The sequence below is a fragment of the Ptychodera flava genome, chromosome 4 (assembly GCF_041260155.1).
Source record: "Ptychodera flava strain L36383 chromosome 4, AS_Pfla_20210202, whole genome shotgun sequence".
NCBI classification, from domain to species: domain Eukaryota; kingdom Metazoa; phylum Hemichordata; class Enteropneusta; family Ptychoderidae; genus Ptychodera; species Ptychodera flava.
Window position 1 is genome coordinate 46,680,126 of NC_091931.1, and position 26,251 is coordinate 46,706,376.

The 26,251-nt window shown below is 35.6% G+C and overlaps 2 protein-coding genes across 6 annotated transcripts in view; one reads left to right on the forward strand and one right to left on the reverse strand.

The window, feature by feature from the left end:
* Window positions 1-1,802: 1,802 nt before the first annotated feature.
* LOC139131975 (coiled-coil domain-containing protein 138-like) lies at window positions 1,803-17,170 on the reverse strand. 4 transcript variants are annotated; one of them, XM_070698316.1, is made up of 13 exons: window positions 16,994-17,170; window positions 16,085-16,154; window positions 15,132-15,344; window positions 14,308-14,558; window positions 13,944-14,096; window positions 12,617-12,736; window positions 11,325-11,528; window positions 10,522-10,665; window positions 9,537-9,659; window positions 8,880-9,090; window positions 8,102-8,278; window positions 3,849-3,987; window positions 1,803-3,063 (listed from the first exon to the last, which is right to left on the reverse strand). In XM_070698316.1, exons 1-13 carry the CDS (start codon window positions 17,042-17,044, stop codon window positions 2,913-2,915), a joined length of 2,007 nt encoding a protein of 668 aa, XP_070554417.1. In that variant the 5' UTR covers window positions 17,045-17,170; the 3' UTR covers window positions 1,803-2,912. The 4 variants fall into 4 exon arrangements, with proteins under 4 accessions (XP_070554417.1, XP_070554415.1, XP_070554414.1 ...); XM_070698314.1 differs by lacking the exon at window positions 16,994-17,170 and adding an exon at window positions 16,672-16,811; XM_070698313.1 differs by lacking the exon at window positions 16,994-17,170 and adding an exon at window positions 16,264-16,502.
* A 184-nt stretch (window positions 17,171-17,354) lies between these two features.
* LOC139131978 (ATP-dependent (S)-NAD(P)H-hydrate dehydratase-like) overlaps window positions 17,355-26,251 on the forward strand; it is a 34,472-nt gene continuing 25,575 nt past the window's right edge. The window contains exons 1-6 of one of the 2 annotated variants that reach the window (XR_011552223.1): window positions 17,355-17,684; window positions 18,531-18,727; window positions 22,681-22,769; window positions 23,638-23,746; window positions 24,332-24,382; window positions 24,659-24,763. Coding sequence is in view for 1 of the 2 variants with exons in the window: in XM_070698323.1 (XP_070554424.1) it covers window positions 17,624-17,684; window positions 18,531-18,727; window positions 22,681-22,769; window positions 23,638-23,746; window positions 24,332-24,382; window positions 24,659-24,763 (612 nt within the window). In the remaining variant the exon portion in view is untranslated. The remainder of the gene's footprint in view (window positions 17,685-18,530; window positions 18,728-22,680; window positions 22,770-23,637; window positions 23,747-24,331; window positions 24,383-24,658; window positions 24,764-26,251) is intronic. The other variant, XM_070698323.1, reaches the window with a different exon arrangement.

Sequence of the window (26,251 nt, forward strand, 5' to 3'; positions counted from 1 at the left end):
TTTGACATCATTTTGTTCATGCCCTAATAATATGCACTGTTTGTCATTAAATGCAGAGAAATATTTGGTAATAATAATAATAATAATAATAATAATAATAATAATCATAATAACAATAATATAAATGGCTAAAAAGTGATCTGCAGATTTCCAGCAATAGACATTATGCCTTTATGCACACGGATTGAAAAACCTGTGAACAGTTAACTTGATTTAATTGTCTTTCACATCCGAATGGGGCAGAAAAATGTTCATTTTTTAAAAAAATATTATGCTAAAACATGATTATTTCTTTTTAATTTATATGGATTTATCATGTAACTCTTTGTTAAATTACCAAAAGTAACCAAAAGTAATACAGGGACAGTTCAAGGGGATATGGGACCATGCAGCTATATAGGGAGGTATTGGGATATTCTAGCTCCATTACGTCTATTAATAGGGTATACAGAGGTACCAGAATAGTTGCAAATGTGTGAAAACTTTCAATTGAGTAATGCGTCAACTCATTATATTATCCATGTAGGAATCTCTTTCCAGCAGGAACGTCAGCTAAAAACACTGATTTTTGTGTGGGGCGCCAGCAGTGGATAGCTTTGCAAAAAACAACAACTGTTTTTTTCTTCTATTTTAGAAAACTGTGAATCAGTTTCCTTGATTTCAAAAACTTTGTCTTATGATAAAACTTGCTTGCATAGCCGCAACCCTAAGTCTTTGTCCTGCTTTATGGATTCAAGAGAATTTATAAAGGAAGATGATTTTTTGGATTTATATAAATAATATTATATAACAATTAAAAGGAACTTACATTGAAACATGACAAGCTCTAACATTTGTTTACAAATACTGTAATAGTAGACTAATGAAAAACATATTCACCTATCCAAGCTAATTCCCCCATAAACAGGTCAGCAATCACTATTGATAACAATAGGATTGGGCTAAACCATGGTGCTGAAAGGGTTTGCCCATTCACCCCTAATTCCCTATAAACACATCCACACTAGATTGGATAACAATGGGTTTGGGCTAAACCATGGTGCTGAAAGGGTTTGCCCATTCACCCCTAATTCCCTATAAACACATCCACACTAGATTGGATAACAATGGGTTTGGGCTAAACCGTGGTGTTGAAAGGGCTTGTCCATTCACCCCTAATTCCCTATAAACACATCCACACTAGATTGGATAACAATAGGTTGGGCTAAACCATGGTGCTGAAAGGGTTTGCCTATTCACCCCTAATTCCCTATAAACACATCCACACTAGATTGGATAACAATAGGATTGGGCTAAACCATGGTGCTGAAAGGGTTTGCCCATTCACCCCTAATTCCCTATAAACACATCCACACTAGATTGGATAACAATGGGTTTGGGCTAAACCAATGTGCTGAAAGGGTTTGCCCATTCACCCCTAATTCCCTATAAACACATCCACACTAGATTGGATAACAATGGGTTTGGGCTAAACCAATGTGCTGAAAGGGTTTGCCCATTCACCCCTAATTCCCTATAAACACATCCACACTAGATTGGATAACAATGGGTTTGGGCTAAACCACGGTGCTGAAACGGTCTGCATATTCACCCCCAATTCCCTGTAAACATGTCCACATATTGACTGAATAACAATAGGTTTGGGCTAAACCATGGTGCTGAAAGGGTTTATGAATTCACCCAATTCCCTGTAAACATGTCCATATATTGATTGGATAACAATAGGTTTGGGCTAAACCATGGTGTTTGAAGGGTTAAATCCTGCATTTAGGTGATACAAAAACAACGTCACACATGAAACATGCAGCCATAGCAATTGAAACTTACTTCCACGTGTATTTTACAAGTTTGACAATTTTACAAGTTGGATAATTCATTCATTGTAAGAGTTGAAATGCAATGAATATAACAAGACAAAATCAGTGACACGGGACAATTCAAAGCCATAAAAGAAAAAAAATAAAACAGCAAAGTATGAATGGAAGAAGGAAAATCAAAACACATCTTTGTCTGTTACACTGGAATTTCCTAACATTTACTCTCAGTCAAAAAATGGCATTTTACTGACAAATGAAGGGTACACAGTGGATAACTGACCTCTGACCCCTGTCTTGAGTTATTACAACTAATACATTTGCCGAATGTCAATGAGGTATGGAGTACAAACTAACATTTGAATTAGTGTGATTATCACCATTGATCAAATTTTCACTGATAAAATTTGTATTTTATTAGACCAATAGACCAGAATAATTTATCATAAATGTATAATTTAAATATAGTGCCAAAAATTGAAATTCTACTGGAAGTAGAAATATGGTAAGCTTTCAGTGAATTTCAAAATGGACTTGTTGAACAAGTTTAAAAAACAAAACACACCATACAAATCTTGTTTGAGATGACAAAACACCCTAGATTATTCTGAAAAATTTTCAAAATTTCTCCAACTTTTGGCAAAGAGTTAAAAATTTGTACTGTAATTGGTTAATTAAGTCTGTTCAGAAGACACAAGGTAACTTTTCACCAAACAGCTGTGAAAATTTTTGAAAATTCATCATCGAAATCATGGCTCTAATTGGCACTTTCTTAAGACTTTGTGTCTCATCATCATCCAGTTTTTACAAGGCAATAAAATCTGTCATAAACATCCATGCTTTATGGCTTTATAGTCGTATTTATTACTTTTGCCACACAACACACATCAACACCAAAATTACACCGATTATAATACTGTATAACAATACACTCTGACTTACAGGGGATGATAAATCAAAAACAATGTGTTTACAATGTTTCAGCTGTCAACCATGCATTTAGTTCACATGATAGCTTTACTAATTTACAAAATATTACACACTGCTATTCAGATAAAAAAATGTATATATATATCACAGCCAGTGTACTTCACATCACTACATGGATGGCACTGGTTTACTGCTATCTAAATTGAATAAAATAGACCGTAAGTTCAGAGACAAGAATGGATTATCCGGTCCTAGAGTTCTCTGCATTTCTTGTACAATCTTGCCAATAGAATACACTTCAAAATACTTTTTGTTCAACCTGCAAATGAAAGACAAATTTGAAAGGTAAACCAAAATATTTTAATGAAAAGAGTTTTCCTTGGACTAGGCATAGACTGGGTTAATGATAAGAGTGAATGCTATGGAAAAAGGTATGGTCTTTGAGATAGAAATTTGCATAATAACTTAAGAAATACTTTCATAATAGTTGACACCATACTGAAACCCTTAAAATCTGTATTAAACATTTGTAAACATAAAATCACTGAGTGTAAAACACTTGTACCAGACAATCACGGATGATCTTCAACACTCCTCAATGCCTGACTATAATTTAGTGATAAAATACTTATTTGTTTTAGATTTGTTAGTTTTCACAAAAGACATCAAACAACGGCACTATGGCAACACACTGACTTTACGCCAATCACTGTCCATGGTGTAATTCAACCTGGTTGTTATGAATAAACAGACTTCAGCACATCTGCTAGGCTACTCTTCTGACACTGTAAGTGTCAGAGGAGTAGGTTAGAAACACAGGCAACTATCACTGAGAAATAATTAAGTTCAGCTAATGTCTTTGTTTCCCACCATGACAACCATAACAAGGTCCATGCAGTTTATAAGAAAGAATATGCTTCTTGTGACAGAGAACATCTCAATTCTTTTTGTCTTAGTTTGTTGGCTCAGACACTGTCAGTACATTTGGCTAAAAAACAGTTACTGATTGCAAATGGTAAATAAAAGTCCCCTGTCTACTTCGCCGGAGTGATTACATGGATTGCACTTCTGTAAAAGTAATGTTTATCTTGCACAAATACTTACTTGTACTTTGACAATTTTTGAAGGATTATACTCAGCTTTTCCAACATTTTGACATTCAGATTTGGAGTTCTTAGCAGGGAAGAACACGTTCTGAACCATATCTCTGTACAGCAACTGTCTAAAAACTGAGGTAACAGAGCTGTGGAAATAAAATGATGAAACTTGATAATGCAATAGCTAACATCAAGTTGTGAGATAAAAGGTATTACTTGTGCAGATGTATAAGTAATATTCAAAACAGGCTAGGATAACTACCGAGTATCATGCTAATTATTATATTGTTCATTTTCTACTTTTGATTCTGAAATAAAATATTGAAGGATATCCAAAGTCAGTCTACCCTGGACTCAGATCTCAAGCTCTTGATGAAATATTTAAGCAATAAAGCACATCCAGCAACGGTATACCATGAGATTTTGACCAGTTCACAACATATATGCACGAGTGATATAGCCAGTGTGTGATTTATTGCTATTATATCATAAAGGTATATTAAAATTCTGGTGTGGAATGTCAAAAATGGATTTTTGCTCAAGCTGAGAGCTCGCAAGTATGCCAGCCGTGGTATATCGCCAATATACCACGGTTCTTTTCACGTCTCGACCAATCAGATCGCTGTATTTGCACCATCAATATAACTGCATGGACATTCATGAACCCTTCCATGGCTATAGTTTGGTTATTAATGGTGAGTGTGGACCTCTTCACAGGGAATTAAGGGAAACAGGGGAAGTTATATCATATATAATACAGCAGTATTGTCATTTGTGATATTAAAAATTCTTCAAGTCCTCATTATACACATACATCATTTGAAAACAGTGACTGGTATAGACTTATATTTTCACAAATGTGCTAACTTGAAAGACATCTTTAACTCAACATTATTAAATACATGTAGTATATAGTAACATTTTCTGTGCATAAATTCAATTCTACACTATTGTGAGTGATGAGGAAATTTACACAAATCTGTGATTTTAGATTTCTACATTATTATAATAATTCTAAGCACAATAGCTTGAAGAGTAGTTGGCAATAATGCCATCACTGTGGCTTGAATATTACTGAAGAGTAGTTGGCAATAATGCCATCACTGTGGCTTGAATATTACTGAAGAGTAGTTGGCAATAATGCCATCACTGTGGCTTGAATATTACTGAATAGTGGTTGGCAATAATGCCATCACTGTGGCTTGAAAATTACTGAAGAGTAGTTGGCAATAATGCCATCACTGTGGCTTGAATATTACTGAATAGTGGTTGGCAATAATGCCATCACTGTGGCTTGAATATTACTGAAGAGTAGTTGCAATAATGTCATCACTGTGGCTTGAATATTACTGAAGAGTAGTTGGCAATAATGCCATCACTGTGGCTTGAATATTACTGAAGAGTAGTTGGCAATAATGCCATCACTGTGGCTTGAATATTACTGAAGAGTAGTTGGCAATAATGCCATCACTGTGGCTTGAATATTACTGAATAGTGGTTGGCAATAATGCCATCACTGTGGCTTGAATATTACTGAATAGTGGTTGGCAATAATGCCATCACTGTGGCTTGAATATTACTGAAGAGTAGTTGCAATAATGTCATCACTGTGGCTTGAATATTACTGAAGAGTAGTTGGCAATAATGCCATCACTGTGGCTTGAATATTACTGAAGAGTAGTTGGCAATAATGCCATCACTGTGGCTTGAATATTACTGAATAGTGGTTGGCAATAATGCCATCACTGTGGCTTGAATATTACTGAAGAGTAGTTGGCAATAATGCCATCACTGTGGCTTGAATATTACTGAAGAGTAGTTGGCAGTAATGCCATCACTGTGGCTTGAATATTACTGAAGAGTAGTTGGCAGTAATGCCATCACTGTTGCTTGAATATTACTGAAGAGTAGTTGGCAATAATGCCATCACTGTGGCTTGAATATTACTGAATAGTGGTTGGCAATAATGCCATCACTGTGGCTTGAATATTACTGAAGAGTAGTTGGCAATAATGCCATCACTGTGGCTTGAATATTACTGAATAGTGGTTGGCAATAATGCCATCACTGTGGCTTGAATATTACTGAAGAGTGGTTGGCAATAATGCCATCACTGTGGCTTGAATATTACTGAAGAGTAGTTGGCAATAATGCCATCACTGTGGCTTGAATATTACTGAAGAGTAGTTGGCAATAATGCCATCACTGTGGCTTGAATATTACTGAATAGTGGTTGGCAATAATGCCATCACTGTGGCTTGAATATTACTGAAGAGTGGTTGGCAATAATGCCATCACTGTGGCTTGAATATTACTGAAGAGTAGTTGGCAATAATGCCATCACTGTGGCTTGAATGTTACTGAAGAGTAGTTGGCAATAATGCCATCACTGTGGCTTGAATATTACTGAAGAGTAGTTGGCAATAATGCCATCACTGTGGCTTGAATATTACTGAAGAGTAGTTGGCAATAATGCCATCACTGTGGCTTGAATATTACTGTAGAGCAGTTGGCAATAATGCCATCACTGTGGCTTGAATATTACTGAATAGTGGTTGGCAATAATGCCATCACTGTGGCTTGAATATTACTGAAGAGTAGTTGGCAATAATGCCATCACTGTGACTTGAATATTACTGAAGAGTAGTTGGCAATAATGCCATCACTGTGGCTTGAATATTACTGAAGAGTAGTTGGCAATAATGCCATCACTGTGGCTTGAATATTACTGAAGAGTAGTTGGCAATAATGCCATCACTGTGACTTGAATATTACTGAAGAGTAGTTGGCAATAATGCCATCACTGTGGCTTGAATATTACTGAATAGTGGTTGGCAATAATGCCATCACTGTGGCTTGAATATTACTGAAGAGTAGTTGGCAATAATGCCATCACTGTGGCTTGAATATTACTGAAGAGTAGTTGGCAATAATGCCATCACTGTGACTTGAATATTACTGAAGAGTAGTTGCAATAATGTCATCACTGTGGCTTGAATATTACTGAAGAGTAGTTGGCAATAATGCCATCACTGTGGCTTGAATATTACTGAAGAGTAGTTGGCAATAATGCCATCACTGTGGCTTGAATGTTACTGAAGAGTAGTTGGCAATAATGCCATCACTGTGGCTTGAATGTTACTGAAGAGTAGTTGGCAATAATGCCATCACTGTGGCTTGAATATTACTGAAGAGTAGTTGGCAATAATGCCATCACTGTGGCTTGAATATTACTGAAGAGTAGTTGGCAATAATGCCATCACTGTGGCTTGAATATTACTGAATAGTGGTTGGCAATAATGCCATCACTGTGGCTTGAATATTACTGAAGAGTAGTTGGCAATAATGCCATCACTGTGGCTTGAATATTACTGAAGAGTAGTTGGCAATAATGCCATCACTGTGGCTTGAATATTACTGAAGAGTAGTTGGCAATAATGCCATCACTGTGGCTTGAATATTACTGAAGAGTAGTTGGCAATAATGCCATCACTGTGGCTTGAATATTACTGAAGAGTAGTTGGCAATAATGCCATCACTGTGGCTTGAATATTACTGAAGAGTAGTTGGCAATAATGCCATCACTGTGGCTTGAATATTACTGAAGAGTAGTTGGCAATAATGCCATCACTGTGGCTTGAATATTACTGAAGAGTAGTTGATGCACTAAGATGTTCATTGCATACCTTACAGGGTTTTAATAGTCATCTCTCAGGGTTTTAATAGTCATCTCTAGGTGTTAACAGAGTATTACAGCCATCATTTTAAAGTTGAAAATGACCACAAGCAGTGTCATATGAGTTTGTAGATATGGTAAAATGTGGCATGATGAGACAACATTATTCCTTCAGCTTGTGTGTACATTTAGACATGGTATGTACATGTATGTTGACACATGTACATGTATGTTGACACATGTACATGTATGTTGACACATGTACATGTATGTTGACATGGTATGTACATGTATGTTGACACATGTACATGTATGTTGACACATGTACATGTATGTTGACACATGTACATGTATGTTGACATGTTATGTACATGTATGTAGACAAGGCATAAAATATCAGAACTCTTACAATCATATTATCATAATCATATTTTCCAAAGTTTGCTAGTTAAAATTTGACCAGTTCACCCTACTTCCCTGTAAACAGGTCCACACTCACCATTGATAACTTAGGTTTGGGTAAAACCATAGTGGTATAAGGGTTATACATTGGAATTCATATGGAAAGCATATGTCTTACTGACCTGACTCCATGGACATTTGAAGGAAGACATCGACAGCATTACTGACTAAAGCTTTGTTTATTCCTCTCATGAATGGTAAGATTACTGACGTGCCTTGGTAATGCATGAACAATTCTTTGGCCTGGTCTGTTTTCAAATCATTCTTCAACACATCAAAGGTATGGGCTAAACTGTCAACTGTAGCAGAATATATAACAAAAGTTACTGTCTTTGTATTGATACTTGACCATGATCTCAATTCTCATGACATGCAGCTACTCTGCAACATGGTTGGGAGGAGCAAGATGACTGATTCTTAAGAAAACTTTGCATCTGCAATTTTAAATTATGCTAATGTTTACAAACCTAAGAACATCCCCAGTAAACTACATATGAAATTTGAAAATTATCAAACCAGAGTTATCAGAGAAGATTTTTTCACCAAAAATTGAGAAAACAGCCCAAAGTTTGCATGTGTTAATTTGTCATCATTTGAAAAAATCTATCCTGGGTATGTGTTAACCAAATATGAACTTTTTCTGACAAGCTGTTTCAGAGAAGTTTGCCATTAGCAGAGGATGATGTACGACAGACAATGACTGACAAACAACAATCTAACGCTGCATTGCTGATAGCCGAGATAACAATCAGTGACTTATAATTATAGATGTACAAATTGGCAAATGATTCAGAAGACACTGTGTTCTTATATTTTGACTTCAACACTGCGACATTTTGAAAGCCTACCAAGCAAACCCCTCCTATAACTATAAGAAGGAAATAATTTTTTACATCGTACCTTGAGTCAGAGTCTTTAAAATAATCAATGATGAAAGGAACCTGACTGACAAATCAGCACTCTTGAAGAAAATATTTGGTATGCTCTTTTCTGATTGGTTGCTAGACTGAGCTAAGTCTAATGGATTATTGTCTATTTCAACATGCTTTGCCAGAGTTGGTCTGTACAGTTCTTCCCCTAACCTTCGATACGTTGAGGTTAGGATAGTTTTCTGTTAGATTAAAAAGAGATATCATGGTGAACAGTTATGCATATTGCACATCAACAGAAAAACTGAATAATTACTTGTCAGAGGCAAAAACTTAACTTTTGAGACTGAGAAGGAAAAGGTTATAGCATGCGTTTTGTGTAGACCATGTTTGGAGATTTACTGGAAGATGTCAGTATGAATGCATTCCTGCTTAGACGAGGCTCAAAGTTGAGTTCATTTTGCCTCTAACAATAATGACAGACAATCAGAACAATTGAGAATTAATTTTGCAGTCATAAATTGATTTCATACATCATTCATAAAAAAATCTGAAAGATTCTATGAATATATTTTCTTATCAGCGAGAGGGTAGTTAATGTTAAATTTTCAAGAATTTTTATCACAATTTACTAAGCAGCCAAAGCCTTGTCAACATTACTAAAAATTTGCTGCCAGTTAACACATACCTGATTGCTCTGTTCATGTTCAATAGTCTGTATTGACCAGTATATGTACTGCAGCAATGGTAACTGCATTTTGTAAGAGCCTTGTGGCAAGCTATGTAATATCTCCACTAAGGAAGGCAGAATCTGTTCCATGAAAAGAAATCAAAAAGCCAAAAAACAAGACTTGTAACTTTATTACTGGTACTCAACAAAACATAACAAAAGTTTCTTAGAAACTTACTGAGCTAGTATCTCCTCACAGCCAACCCACAGGGGCTTTAGACTAAATAATAAACAAGTAAACACAACACAGTCAAACAGACAAAACATACAAAAAAAAGAGTATTGAATAAGAGATGAAAAGACGCAAACAAACAAGTATACAGACAAATTAATGACAGGATGCATAACAAACAGACTGAGAGCAAAGCACCATATGATACATAAACATTGTGGAGAAGCTGTGAGATTTACAATGTACGTAATCACTATATTGAGGAATGATTCTATCCTACAGGACCATTCCAAAGCAGGGTGATTATGTGTCCTTTATGTCTATAGAAGGTTATTGCTTGTTGAGAAATACAATACTCATACAAAGAAATATCATGTACTTTTCTTGGGAAGGTTTCTTATTAGAAACGTTTTGGATAACTAATCTTTACTGCATTTGTGTTATAATTAGTTTATGTTTCCTGTATAGGAAGATGCAGTTTGAATGAGCTGAATAGGTTTATGGCCATAATACTTTGAAATAGATTGTAATTCCTATTCCCTTCTATCAGGCAAAATGATGAGTTTTGTTTGTCTATTTTTGTTAGTTTCCTTCAGTGCCAGTATTTCTGTACATGGTGAATTGTGTGGCTATGAGGGTCTGCATTACTTCAAAGACGAGATTCAAAAGCTATCATTTGTTTAGATTTGATCTCTTGTTAATCATTGAATCCATCATTACCAATAAAATCTCTACAATTTTCTCATGGATTGAGTGCTATACAATACTAACCTTGATGCATCTATCTTGTGTGAGTATTGAAGATGGCAGAGTTTCTGGTGTTTGCATTGGTTTTTGCAAACAGTACGGTCTGAGATGAATATCACTAACCCACTCCATGAGTATGGTCACTACATCATACATGGCACTGGAGTGCTGTAAAGGAAATGTATTCATCCCAGTCTGCATGAGTGAAGGTCACCTTGACCAAATTGATGTTACCCAGTGTTTTGTTAAGGCCGGTACCCCGGTAAATGTTACCGGGGTTCTCCAGTTATTTTACCGGGGTTCCCCTTGGTTTATCAATTCATGCATATTAGGGGACAGTAGAAATGTTACCGGGGTTCCCAAATCATTTACCAATGTTCCCTAACCTTAGCAAAATTAATGTCACCTATCAAAAGTTACCAGGTCAAAGTTTTGATTTATCTGAATGTGTAAAAGGAAAGGACAACTACAGTATGGAATGAAATAGGTGATAGAGATGCTGAAGTCAAAGGGAAACACTATAATTTGGTAATTAAACAAGTGATCAAGGTAACATCAACTTTAAAACTCTGACATTGTATGTGAAGATGGATTATCAGTATTTAAGCCAGTTTATGAGCATCATTATACAGGATTTAATTAATCACCATGACTTTCAAATTGGTGAGGTGTAAGAACTTACAAAAATCTTCTGATATGTTGTGCTTAGCACTTAGTAATACCTGACAAAAGGTCTTTCGCGACGTATAAGAATTGAACTCTTCTATATTGCTATTTATATTGTACACAGAAACACAGTATCCTTATATGATATGATTGACACCTACCTTAGTCTTTCTGGTTGATATTGGTTTACTCTCAAGAAGTCCTTTCTGAGATTGTTTGCTTTTCATTAAATTCGGAGGAGGAATATTTTCAATGTCAGTGTGTCTATCTGCAAATTCTTGTTTCCTCTGCAAGTTTGTCAATCTGCTTTGAACACTATCAACTTGTGTTTCAAGCTTCTTGTTTTTTTCTTTCAATTCTGCAACCTGGATATGTGAAAAAAGTTTGTACTAACACAGTGAATTGATAAAAGAAACTAATTAGGCAGTCATTGCCTACTTTACTGCATTTTTCTGATTGATGAGGTAAATTTTTCACTAGAAAAGGAAGTGTTCACTTTAATGAAACATTCTTATATCAAAGAAAAATTCTGCTGATATCTGCATCCCAAATATTTACATGGCTGTTTATGAAAATTCAACATGGCTACTGCCAGCATGTATTCATGTTCACATATATGCTAAATCTGACATAGTTATATTAATAACAATTTTCTCTGATGTTACACCATTCTTTGTCAGAGTGCAGAAACTCCTCGTAATACTTTGATGGTAACAAACGTCTTCTCATAATCATCCACTCATTGTCATATTGCTCAATCCCTGTGATGTTCACTTTACATTATACACAGTGATATTTCAAAGAAAACATTACAATATGCATGGAAATTGGCATTCAAGTTGGTCATTACTTTGGGCATTTCCTAAAGTATTTATGTAACTTTTAATGTAAACAAACTACCTGGCCACCAGTTGCATTGGTGACCTTGTGCAGTTTTTTCAAAGAAGCCTGTACATATGATTATTACATTCATTGTCACTCTTTTGGCATGTGCATATGAGAAGTGCATTATCACCTATTACATTATTATTGCCCTGTCAATACCAGGGAAATCTGTGATGTCCAAAAGCAGTAAACCACCTCAGCAACAGGTATACCACTCATTACACCCAGTTTACTCCATATATGCATTTGCTATTGCTTGTCTACATATGACGTGAACTGGTCAAAATCTTGTGGTACACCAGTCACTGGGTGTGGTTTATTGCTGGAGTATTACCTATTTGGTATAATGTTAACATTCAATGTCCTTCATCTATGTCAGACACAAGACTTTGTCTCATGTCTGGTGCATGACAAACGACTCAAATGATGACATAACACAGAATGGATGACAGTGGGTAACAACCTCCCGTATTACCATCTGTCACTGTGTGATTGTTTAGATTACTATAATCCAAAGAAATACAAATGTACATACACTGTATTATTATAGGTGTCCATAAAAACTGACCTGTTTCTTCAGAGAATCATTTGACTGCTTTGTTGTGTCAAAGGAGGATTTTAACCTCTTAGCTTCTCTGATTTTGTTCTTCAAAATCTCTTCCATCTGTTCAATTTCAGCTTTGTGTTCCTGAAGAAAGAAAATTGAAAACAATGAAAGTATGCAAACTTTATCTAAGTAAGATTACTCCTTGACATATTTATAACTTTTCACTTTAGGTAATATACACCTAAAAACAGACAATTTTAAGCTTTGGCTTAAACTTTCCTCCGAAACATTAAACTATTCTCTGTTATAATCATCAGTGTCACCTGGCCATTTTGGGGTTTTGAGAAACAAACAACCTAAGATTGATGACATTTCAAAATGGTTGCTATATACTGTGTTAACTCCATGAGGAATCATTATATTTTTGATTTTCTGAAACACGAGATGGATGACAGATTAATTTCAAAATAAGACCACACAAGTAGCAGACCAGAAAAGTTTTGTAGCAAGTTGAATATCCACACAGCTGTCTCTGAGGTGCACTCTACTTTAACCCTTTCACCACAATGGTTTGGTCCACACCCACTGTTATCAATGGTAAGGGTGGACCTGTTAACAGGGACTTCGAATGAACAGGTTAAAAGTTGGTAACTCCATGTCTGGGTATTTGTAAGTGTACACAATGGAAAAAATTAACATCTTATAATATAAGCCTTAATTACCGCATACATGGCAAAAGCTGCACTTACGGTGCACAATTTTACTGACTTTAAACTGTGAACAATAAGTGTTCAAATGTCTACAGAGCCTGTGTAATTATTTATCAGAATATGTAGATCATGAATATTTACTAATTAAATTTATTTTGCAGTATACTATAAGCACACTGGTTCCAGCCATTAAATCAGAAAATAGGATACTGCATTATATGATGTCAATATTTAAACCTGTTTTATAATCAACTGTGATCCAGCAAGGCTAAAATATCCTGATTTTAAATATGGTAAGTTCATATATTTAGCTACTGTCATTGTACGAAAGTGTGTTTCTCCAGAGATGGTAGTCTGGCTAAATACCAAGTCATAGGCAGAACAGTTGAATGTATGAAGACAAAGCACTTAGCATTAGGACATAACACATGAGGATACAATACATGAAGAAACAAATCACAGAGATGTTGGTGTCACAGCAAGGGCGCCCTCAAACCAAGGTAAATTGTTTCTGTGTTACAAGCCTTAATACACAAGGAATACTATGATGGCTACATGTGAAATTAAAGTGTTCTACTTCAGATAGTATTGTGTGACTGAGTGTACATGTAAAATGACAGTTTGAAATGTTCACTTACCTCTTCTAAAATCATCCATCTTCTATTGACTTCTTGTTGTGCATTTCTAATCAATGCAGTCTGTTCCACTTTGCTGGCTTCTTCAATTTGTTGTAGTGTTTGTTCTCTTTCCTGCAGTTGCAGCTCTCTTTCATGCAAGACAGCACTTTCTCTCTGTGAAAATAAATTAGAACTATGCATTTATAAATTCACTGCTCATTGGAAAATTCTTTAATAAAATGTCGTCCTACTGGACATACATTCTTAAGCTGACAATTCACATGTGTGACTTGTTAATTTCTTTTGTTTTCTCAGCAAATGTATTAGCTACAAAAATTGTAAAAAGTTGCAAATATTAAAGTAAAACTAATCTAGTGTGACTGACCTGTAATTTTTTATGAATACTATTCAATTCAGCATGTATTTCTTTCACAGAGATCTTTCTACTTTCACTTTTCTTCAAGTCATCATTCAAATCTCCTTCTGTATCATCAACAAAGTCATCTTCAATCTTCCTTCTGTGATGAAGTGTTTTGCCGTATTTTTTGATCAGTCTTGGTGAGATACCATCAAGGCCTTCACTATTCTGTGTCAAGGTTTCTGACTCTGACCCACTGCCGAGGATATCATCCAAATCTGAAAACAAGGACGGTGAAAATATTCTCTTTGCAGTCAAATCTACAATGAAAATTGGGTCATTGTATACTAACAATACAAGGGTCATTCAATGCTGACTGACACAAACAGTGTGCGGGGGAATTAATGTTAATGTCTTTGACAGCTAATTTTCTTTTCTGCGTGCCTGTAGACAGTTTTGTTGAAGCAAAGACAAATGCCTCAGATGCAAAGGAAAGGGGTTTTATTCCCTCATGGTGATATTATAAATACTACTGTTTTGTTTCATTTTTTTGCCAAACCCCTCCAAGAACCAAGGTATCAAGATGGTCACTGGGACAAACATGGCTGTGGCATAATCTTTCACTAATCCAAGTTTCTTGGCTTAATGAATTATTGAAAATCTGCAAAATAACTTTATAAACAATCACCTGATATTGGCTTGTGCGCTGGCATTGTAGCCATTGCATGATTATACCCTGTATCACAGGCCCTGTTTTGGTAAAAATGAAATTTATAAATATTCTTAAATGTATGTATACCCTCAAACAATACAGGCAGAGTGTGTAGCATTAGGCGGCTCTATTTACTTACCCATGCTCATCTCCAATCCTGTAGCTTTCAGTTTTTGAAGTCTTCTTTTGATCTGGTTCTCAGAGAGTTCCAGCTTTTTGCTGCTTAACACAACTATTTTTTGTAATTCTCTGAGTGCTTTATTGTAATGTTTCCTTTCATCAGAACTGAGAGCCATCGATGGCGAAATTGTAGAAACTCTACTCGCAGAACTCTTACTTGGTGTTCCACTGTCTATAAAATTAGTAAAAGAGAGATTAACTGACATGTCACACATTTGAGATGATTTTAGTACATATGTATTATATCCATATTGTCACAAGAACTGCCAGGTACTCAGTATGCATTTATCAAAAATTATGTACATATCTCCTCTTCTACTGTGGCATGTAACATGCACAGTTTGAACTATAGAGGGCACATTGCACTATTGTTGAACACAAAGAAACACAGATTTATCTTACTGTGTATGGGTACCCACAAAATTTACAGTAGTAATCCACCCCAATGTTCATGGAATGTACAATGCTTCCTATGTTGTGTATGAATCTAGTCCCTGAGATACACTGTGCTGACAGTTTATGCAGGATTTTTTACAGACAACAGCTGATTTTAAACACTGATCAATATAATTTTTCCATTTGCATGTAAAAGTTATTGCTACCTAAAAAAATTTCAACAGTATTTGCACATTGTCCTGAGTTTTGTTTCTTCCAATATTTGAGGTTTTGTCTCTCTACCGTTGTCTGCCTTGGATGCATCTTACTGATATACCCCTTGGGCTTCAGTACCCTTGTGTAAGGCGACCACACTTTCCCAATGCTGACACACAACCAGTGCATTATATGGATTTAAGATATCCAAATGTGACAATATTGAAATCCTCACATCTCAAAGGAGCTTGGAAATCTACCAAGACACTTTGGAATAAAGTGAAACACTTTGAAAGCATAAAAGAAAAACAAGGTACTCACACATTGTACTCCTAAATGCTGAAGGTAAATCAAGGGTCGCTGTTTCCAGGCTAGTGTGTCTTGCATTCTCCTGGGTTATTCAAATACAAACAATACTGTTACTAGTGTTAGTTGTGGTAGACCCTGATCGGGTTTCCAAGATATAAATTTGCAATAAAAGCGACAGGAGATCAAAATACCTCTGAATTCATACTCGGGGTCGGTAAAACAAAGTTCTTCGAAATGTTGTAAGATTGCTCATCTGTTTCACTTTCTGAATCCGGCAGAGGGGTGCCACTTGCAAGTACCAATGTTGTCATTTTTGTACAGTTTTCCAGACAAACTTCCGGTTTTCAAAGTTTGAAATGTCGCGAGCTAAAATCTTATGATTCAAACCGTAGAAACAGCTAAAGATGCACGACACAGCGTGTCCAGTAACGTGTTATAACTTGTATGTAACCTAGCCGGGTAACCCTACCCCTTCACTCCAAGCACAGGCCCTAAGCTGATACGTATGGCGACAGATGTAAAGTAAAGTAATTTTGCAGTCACAGGGCCGCACAGTTTACAAAGAGTGAGCCTAACACCTATGAATATACTACAAGTACCACATAATAGTTGTTTCTCTGTCGAATCCGAATCCCGAGAGCAAATCTTGTGTACATGTAGCCCACAGTGTGGGGCCTATGACCGTCTACGAATACTTCGAACTTATTCATTTATGTTAATCTCGGTAAGCTCTAGGTACTCTACAGAAGTATTACACCCCACGGTTTTCGCCGACAGATATAATGACCCCAATGCCCATCGAACTCACACACGCAGAGAACGATCTGCGAGCACAGACAATATACATAAGAATAACAGAGTCAGAAGCTGCGTATCTTGCAAGGGTTGGCAAATATATACGTAATGCTTTTTAACACTGACCTTATTTCGCGTGTCACTTATAACAGAACTATCCGAGTCAGAATCGTACATGATTACAGACAAACTGCATCTAAATACTATTTTTAATTATACGTAAACAGCACATGGACTGCGATGACACATCTTCAAACATGGAATAACACCTATCCACCATTTTGAATTTCGAGCCTTGCAAGTCGTGCGAGATTATACGAGGCTAAAAGAAGCACAGTAAAATTCTACTATCTCGTAAAGCATGGCCTCAAAATTAATATTTAATTAATAAAAAGGCTCTTTTCAAATGAAAATTTCCATAGATGTGATTTATAAAGCAATTATGATAATCAGTTTCTTATATGCAAATTTAAGGTCAAAGTTTATTATGCAGGAAGTAAGATTTAGGCAAGGTCACGGGAGGTTACAGAGACTGTTTATGGTTACAGGTGGTGGCTCGAAAATCACAGTTTACAACCTTATTTACTACCCAGTTGAAGGAAAACATTTCGAGGATATAACGATTACGTTTTATGCCATTTTTCAACTGCGTGCAGTTCAAAACAGTCTTTGCAAAGTTGAGGGGCACAGTTCGGGGATGTCACATCTCGACTGTCGACTGCATGCGTCAATATTCGTCCTCTGAAACCTTTCATCATGTTTTCCTTACAAAATCTTTTGCTATGGGTGTCTTCTCGAACAAGGCTTCTTTCACCAGGTAAGTTGTGTCGTCAAATGGTCGATCGAAATCGAGGTCGCTGCACACACAAAATAGATATAAATAATATATATATATCCTGAGACTATAGAATATTGTTTGTCAAACTTCGATTCAATCTGCCTTAGATGGTAGTATATAGGATAGGTTACGTATGACCCAAACATATAATGAGAAAAAAGAGAAAGAGGACAGCTATTTAGTCTGATGATTGCAAGATACATAAATTTGAAGTAAAAGATCTTATACCTATGTTGAGTAGTACAGTTTTTTTATCCCATTTTCCAATCGCATGTGTAACATTGAAGCCTAGGGATCAGTCAGGGTATGTCTCTGTGTATGTACCAGTATATCATTCAACTGTAAAACTTACTTTGTAAATATGTATTCATCACCTGAGTATTTGGTTTGAAGATGTATCGTGTGTTGTAAAGAAGAATTTTGTTCAATTAAACATAATAATCCCACAAACATGTCCCATGTGCTTTATACAAAAGTTTTGAAAGAATAGTTTCCTTTATAATTCTTACTTTTTTGTAAACTATCATATGAAACCTGTCAAATATTCAATATGACAACATTATTCTTATGTCAGTGTTTGAAAACTAATTTAGAATGTTTATTTAACATTGAAGACACTTATGTAGTTCAGAATGGGGTTACTGTTATATTCTGAAATAGGATTCCTTACGAGTCTACATGCTGACTTTATTTTCTGAGGGAGCCAGTCTATTAGTGAAACAACCAATGGGCCAGACCTGAATACATCCATGATGAATGAAGCCTTTGCAGTCAATTTCCTTATTAATTACAAGTGTCAATATTTACAACTTGTCTGTTCATTAGGTTACATAAGTACACAGTCATGTAAGAATGGTACAACATTAAACAATCCAGGAGCATTTACAGATATGGTCATATCAATCATTCCACCTTTGACCTGCGACAAACACAAAGGTCAAGCTGGAAGAATTGCTACTATTGGTGGTTCCAGGGATTATACAGGTGCACCATACTTTGCTGCTATGTCAGCTTTGAGATTGGTAAGTTTGAAAATGACATGTCCATGTTTGATGTGGTTAAAAATACACAAACCTCCACTATTTCAAGTAACTTGGTTCAAAAAGTTGACAATATTGTTTAAACTTTTTACTTACCTGTGATCAGGAATTAAGAGAGTGACATAGGTTAATAGTTGATAGGGTTTGGTAGGGCTGTATTGAAGCAGCATCTTTTATTGACTATTTTCTTAAATTTAGTTTTTTATTTTATGTATATATTTTTTATTAGCTCCCATAGCCATATGTATATATGGCCAATGGAAGCTATTCTTATAGGCTAGGGAAATGTCTGTATGTATGTATGTCTGTATGTCTGTATGTCTGTGTGTCTGTATGTCTGTATGTCTGTATGTCTGTCCGTCAACATCAAAAACTCCAAAACCGCTGTACATTTCATCTTGATATTTGGTGTGTACATGGATGATGGGCTGTAGATGAGATTTTGTTCAAATGAAGTTGTCATTGCCAAAAATATGCAAATTAAGTGAAAAAATGTAAAAACAGTCAAAATTGAAAAAACTCAATAACCACTGAGCAGATTACATGAAAAATTAGCATGTAAGTACTTTGGGCTGACATGAAATGATTGTGCACATCTTGGGTCAGTATCTTGGACTTGCTATTTTTCATGAATTTTTTTGTAATTTTCTCCCATTTTTGGTCAAAAAATCTCCTGCTCTGAAACCACAAGTCCGATTGATTTGAAACTTGGTATGGAAGTGCATAGGAGTGACCTTTCCCAAATTTGGGCAAATCGTGTTGAAATTTGCATATTTTTAGTTTACACGTCCATAGACTCCCATGTATAAGGCAGATCTCCATAGACTCCCATATATAAGGCCACGAAAAATAAAAATTTAGTTTCTCATATTGCAAAAAGGATGTAGTGACACAATTTTTAGTCCCCATGGATGAAGTCCAGGGAGCTTATAGATTGGGTCATGTCCGTCTGTTCGTCCTTCCATGAGTCCATCCGTCCATGTAGATATCTCAGACATTTTGACAAAATGTAACGTGAACTTGGTGACCTTTGACCTAAAATATACATATTTGTCCATAACTCAGTAACCACAAGTGGTACACCCTTCATATATGGTATGATGGGACACCTTATGACGCCACATATTGTACCTCATTAATTATGCACATATCTAATTTTGAGCGAGCCAATAGAGCTAGAGGTCTGATTTTTGGTATATAGGGATAACTTAGCAAAACAATTTTTTTGACAAAATGTCACGTGACTCGGTGACCTTTGACCTCAAATATACATATTTGTCCATAACTCAGTAACCACAAGTGCTACACCCTTCATGTATGGTATGATGGGACACCTTATGACGCCACATATTGTACCTCATTATTATGCGCATATCTAATTTTGAGCGAGCCAATAGAGCTAGAGGTCTGATTTTTGGTACATAGGGATAACTTAGCAATACAATTTTTTGACAAAATGTCGCGTGACCTCGGTGACCTTTGACCTCAAATATACATATTTGGCTATAACTCAGTAACCACAAGTGCTACACCCTTCATGTATGGTATGATAGGACACCTTATGACACCACATATTGTACCTCATTAATTATGTGCATATCTAATTTTGAGAGAGCCAATAGAGCTAGAGGTCTGATTTTTGGTATATAGGGATAACTTGGCAATACAATTTTTTTTGACAAAATGTCACGTGACCTCGGTGACCTTTGACCTCAAATATACATATTTGTCATAACTCAGTAACCACAAGTGCTACACCCTTCATGTATGGTATGATGGGACACCTTATGACGCCACATATTGTACCTCATTAATTATGCACATATCTAATTTTGAGCGAGCCAATAGAGCTAGAGGTCTGATTTTTGGTATATAGGGATAACTTAGCAATACAATTTTTTTGACAAAATGTCAGGTGACCTCGGTGACCTTTGACCTCCAATATACATATTTGTCCATAACTCAGTAACCACAAGTGCTACACCCTTCATATTTGGTATGATTGGACACCTTATGACACCACATACTGTACCTCAATAATTATGCACATATCTCATTCTGAGCAAGCCAATAGAGCTGGATGTCTGATTTTGGTATATAGGGATAACTATAGGAGAGAAATTTTTTGACCAAATGTCATGTGACCTCGATAACCTTTTACCTAAAATATATATTTTATGTCAATAAATAAGTAACCACAAGTGCTATGTCCTTTGTATTTAGTAGGATGGAAGACCTTATGACAACACATGCTTTACCTCATTAATTATGTACACATCTAATTCTGGGCAAGCGAATAGAGCTAGAGATCTGATTTTTGGCATATAGGGATTAATTAGCAATATAATTTTTTTTTTTCAAAAGTGTCATGTGACCTCGATGACCTTTGACCTTGATTATACATATATATGCATATTTCAGTAACCACAAGTTCTATACCCTCCAATTTTGATAGGGTATTAGACCTTAAGATGTCACATCTTGTACCTCATTTATAATGCGCATATGTATTTCTTGGCTGGCCAATACTGCTAGAGGTCTGATCTTTTTTCCCGATTTAGAACCATAACTTAGACATGCCTCATGTGTTTCAAATTGGGAACAATGACATAGACCTATGTGCCCATAGATCTCAACATATACACTCCAGTGATACTTCTTAATGACCACATTTTCCTGCCCCATCAAGACTAATACTCCTATTACAAGTGGGGACTATGTCATTGGAAATGACTTGTTGAGTTAATGGTTGTATCACAGTATTCGATATATCTAATTCTGTATTTTTTCCATTTTATATTCTGAATAAATACATTAAACATATTTCACTGTCTCCGGTACATTACATTTAAGTATTTTCACTTCATGCACTTTATCCCTTTCACACATGTTCAAATATCTGACCAGAGAACAAAACACTAAATAGTCCAGGATGGAGCTACAGTGTCATTGACGCTATTTTTCTATTTATTTAACTTTATTTTGAGAACCAGCTCATAGAAATGCACAAACTCGATATAAAAAGAGACAATTACAAGGACAGAAAACTACATACACACATAAAAAAAATCTCGACAAGGCAATACAGAACATCTATAAACACGAGTAAAACCTTAAAGACAATCTATCATACAACATTTGCACCATCTACTCCCTTTAATAACATAATCAGACAAAGCTGAGCAGACTAAAGTGTTTGTATTTCTATTCAATCTAAGACAAAAACCAGCCCTGGCTGCACATTGTTTACTGTCAAAGGTCAAATTGTGATTAAGTACAAATGTTTCACTAATGCTCAATCTTTGCTTAGTATTCAAAAGAATTCTAAAAATTATTGTTATAAGCAACATGAATGTCGCTCATACATGTTTTTGAGGAAACACTCCATAAATGAGAACAGCACATCAAAGAACAAAAAGTTTGGAAAAGCCTAATTTTGACCAGAGTTGAACAGCTATGAAATTTACAAGTAAGTTTCACCTGTGAATACAGAGATCTCATTTGGCGCATGAAATGCTTTCTATTAAAGTATAGCAATAAATGCAAGGTGTTACATTTTAGTGTTTTTCTATCTGTTTATAATCACTATGCACTGTAGCTGCATTTTGCTTTAAATTATATCCAGAGTTACCAAGCTTTTAAAACCTCGTTTCTTTTCCTTGCTCATTTATCTGGGTCAGCGATGTCAACCTATTTTTCTATTAATTCACAATAAGAACTATATGTAAATAATGTGCAAAATGAAACTATTTATTAGCAAATGTACACTGATTAGGAAATTGTTATTGCAGGTTTCTTTAACTTCTTTCGTACAATATGCATTCAGCACAACATTTTACCAACTATTAGTGAATTGACCATGCAACAAACTTCTCTTTCCTTACATCAACTTTTAATATTGTAAATAATTTGATGGAGTTATGTTTTTCTGGCAGGGTTGTGATTTAACTCACGTCTTCTGTACCAGTGATGCATCACCAGTGATCAAGTCATACAGCCCTGAACTCATTGTACATCCAATGCTGTGAGTACATCATATATAATTTCTAGGTACAGTGTAGTTCAGTCGGTAATGCAAGGAAAAATTCAATTCAATAACATAATATTCTGTTTTAATCACCACACAGTCTCCTAAACATGTGAAAAATAGAATAAAACTGAGAAAGTAAAAATGTTGAGTTATATTGATTGTTTTAGGTCAAGAATGAGAAATTTATCACATTGCTAGAATACCAGGAATGTGAGAGCACCTATGTGGCATCAATTTGTTTTCACAATTTGTACTTTCAAGCAGGTCAAATATATTTTCACATGATGTATGCTCATCAATGATTGTGTTTCCACTCCTGTGGCATGCATATTGTTTGAAAAATAATGGGATGTATGTTAATAGACAAATGGAATGTTGTTTTGCATAAAACCTTGACTGTAGATGGCGCACTTTAAAGATAAGAGTTTTTAGGTAGTCTCGCATCATAGACCAAAGCACAACTGTGTCTGTGTGCTTAGTTTATTAAATGCATCTAAAGATAAGAATAATGAAATGTTGTTGATTGTATAACTGTGAGAATAAAACTTAATCAGCATAAACATATATGCATTATAGCATAGTTTTCTATGGAAATGATTGGAAACAAAGGTCAGGATATATTCGCATGCAAGTTCAGTGTTTGCAACTATTGGAGGAACGTTAGAAACTTGTCCTACACACCAATAATCCAGGTGGAATATCTCACTCGGTCTTAGAAATTTGTGTCTCACACTTTTTAGAGACAAAGTCTCCAACAGAACTTCTGTAATGGAAGATATTTCCATGTCAGATAATTGGAACATTGGATCTCATTAATAAGATTATCCAATGAATTCAGATCTGTTACAATATTATTGTTTAGAGACACGGAGACTGCTGTGGATGATATCTGTTACTGGTTGAAAAAGATGCATTCTGTGGTGATTGGACCTGGACTTGGAAGAGATGATAGTATCCTGCAGAATGTCAAGGTTAGAACTTGTTCTTCTTCATAGAATGTCAGTGAAAATGTGATTGGTCCGACCCCTTCACCACCAAAATTTTGTAGAGTTCTTGAATTACAACATGACAATACACAATATCAATTTTTTTTAAGACACTCTGAGCTCGTACTTTTTCTTGTTGAAATTTCAAAATACTCTAAAATTTTAGTTCCATAAGCTATGATGACTCCAATTTTGGTGAACAAATTGAAATATATTACATCTGCAGGGTCCTTCATTAAAGTTTCCAAATTTACAATATTATAACAAGCATCTTGGATTTTCTCATGCAAGTGAGTGGAGTAAAAAAGTGAAGCCCATTGGTTGTGTAAGTTCACAAGTGTACATTTCAACCTTGACTAATTTTCCATCGTGTATAATCATGATTGGCCAGGGATGGTTTTCTCATTGTCAAGCCAAGGAAAATTTTGTACCATTTCCATGATTTTTAATTATTAACTTTTTAAATTTCATTACTTATTTATGTGCCCCATGTTGAGGTTTGTGTACCAATAATACTGGATTCAATACTTCAATATATTCAAGATAAAACTTCCGTTTGTTTTCTCACAGGAAATCATCATAAAATGCAGAGAACTTGATTTGCCATTAGTGATTGATGCTGTGAGTATTTTTATTCAATGAAAACTTCTTTCCTTGATTATGCTGTTTGCATTCAAGTCAAATTAACTTTCTACATACTGAATATGAATCACATTTATAGTTCTTGTATAAATCAAAAGTTTTTTTGCTTCCTTTTCACCAGTTCGTATGTTCATGGCTTCTTAGTTTACTCTAAGTATGATGTACAACGATTGAAATATATGGTTTTCTTAAGAGATAGCTGATGTAATGATTTCATTGAATGTAAAACTTTCTGAGCTTGTTTTTGTCTCCCAGGATGGTGTGTTTCTGTTAAGTCAATATCCCGATGTCATTAAAGATTACAAGAAAGCCATTCTTACTCCGAATGTTGTCGAATTCAAGCATCTTTACAGGAAGGTGGTAAGTTATACGGCAGTGTGTGAAATTCACGCTATCCCGATGGCCTGAGACTAGCAGTTTTCATGCTGGACCAGTAACTCTTGAAAGTTGTTCTGCTGTTCCTAAAGACATGGGCCAGTAACTTTCCTTATGTGTACAGAAGTTTACCAGAATATTTTGCTGAGCTAAATACCTGACAAAATTATTCAAAGATACGAAATTTATTCTGTCAAGAGATTTGCAAAATGTGAAATTTGCAAATAAAAAGTGAACAGACTGATCGGTACTGCATCAAAGCATAGACCCTCGAGAAAAACGGAACAGGCAACTGCTTAGGTTTCTTTGTGCGATCTATCTTGGAATAATTAAAGTTATTTACCAAGCGGTCCCCGACAACAATACTTCGTACTTAACACTGAATCTCATAAACGATCAAACTGACGTTCTGAATATGTACACTTTGCTCTTGCATGGCACGTTCCAAGTAATGACACAGATAATTTGAGGGTTTTTTGATACTAGTTATGGTGAATGTTCTGGTAACGATGAAGATCACATTTGGATTTAGCCGAAGCCAACGGGAAAAACCCAGACCATAAAAACAGTGTACATTTAGCCATAGACGCTACAGAAAAACTCTTGCTAGGTATCGACAATATTACCGGTAGTTTACATTCTCTACCATCAAAATCTCCGATAACAACAAACATTTACAAGTTAGACAGCTCTACACTTCCCCAGTCCTGTGAAACGAAAATCTGACCTTATTTCATCTGTCACGCAACATTTGATGAAAATCAGGGTACATAAAAAAATGACTATTCCATCGGAGCTCAAATACACAACCTCTAACATTTTGGTACTGTTTTAGCCTAAAGAAACACCAAAGTTCGGATAAGCTACACATGTGTACATCCGCAAAGTACTAGAAAATATATTTGTAACACTGACTTTCGCTGTCAGGAGAAACTTTGCGATAAATCGGGACTCTCCAACGGTTGGTGGAGTCAGAAGCGGTAAGGTAGACATGCATTTACACAAAGCTGAACGCTGTCCTCGTAAATTTGGCCGTTAACAGTTTTCAAACAACAACATTTCAGTAGTTAACATACATACTTTACCGAATCATGGAGCACTCCTCGCACAGAAAATATTCCGAGGGTTAAAAAACTGCAAACGCGATCGAGGGAAAATTCGGAGATACACGGACGATTGCGGAATGTAAACAACTCTGTGATGTCAACTGCTGTCAAGTCTGGAACTGCAGCGATATGTGTTTCGGATTTCTATTCGAAACTTTGTCACTTTACAGCAACATACTAACTCCCTGCAGACTTCTAGTTGCATCGAATCTCGCTACCAATATGTAAAAAGTACTTTAAAACCATTTTCACGAATTCTTCTCAAAATAGTTGTAACACTTTTCTTTCTAAAAATGGACTTGCGGGTAATCCGGAATAACTTGTAATCCGAAAACATTATACCGTATACCCGCATGCATGTGTCTGT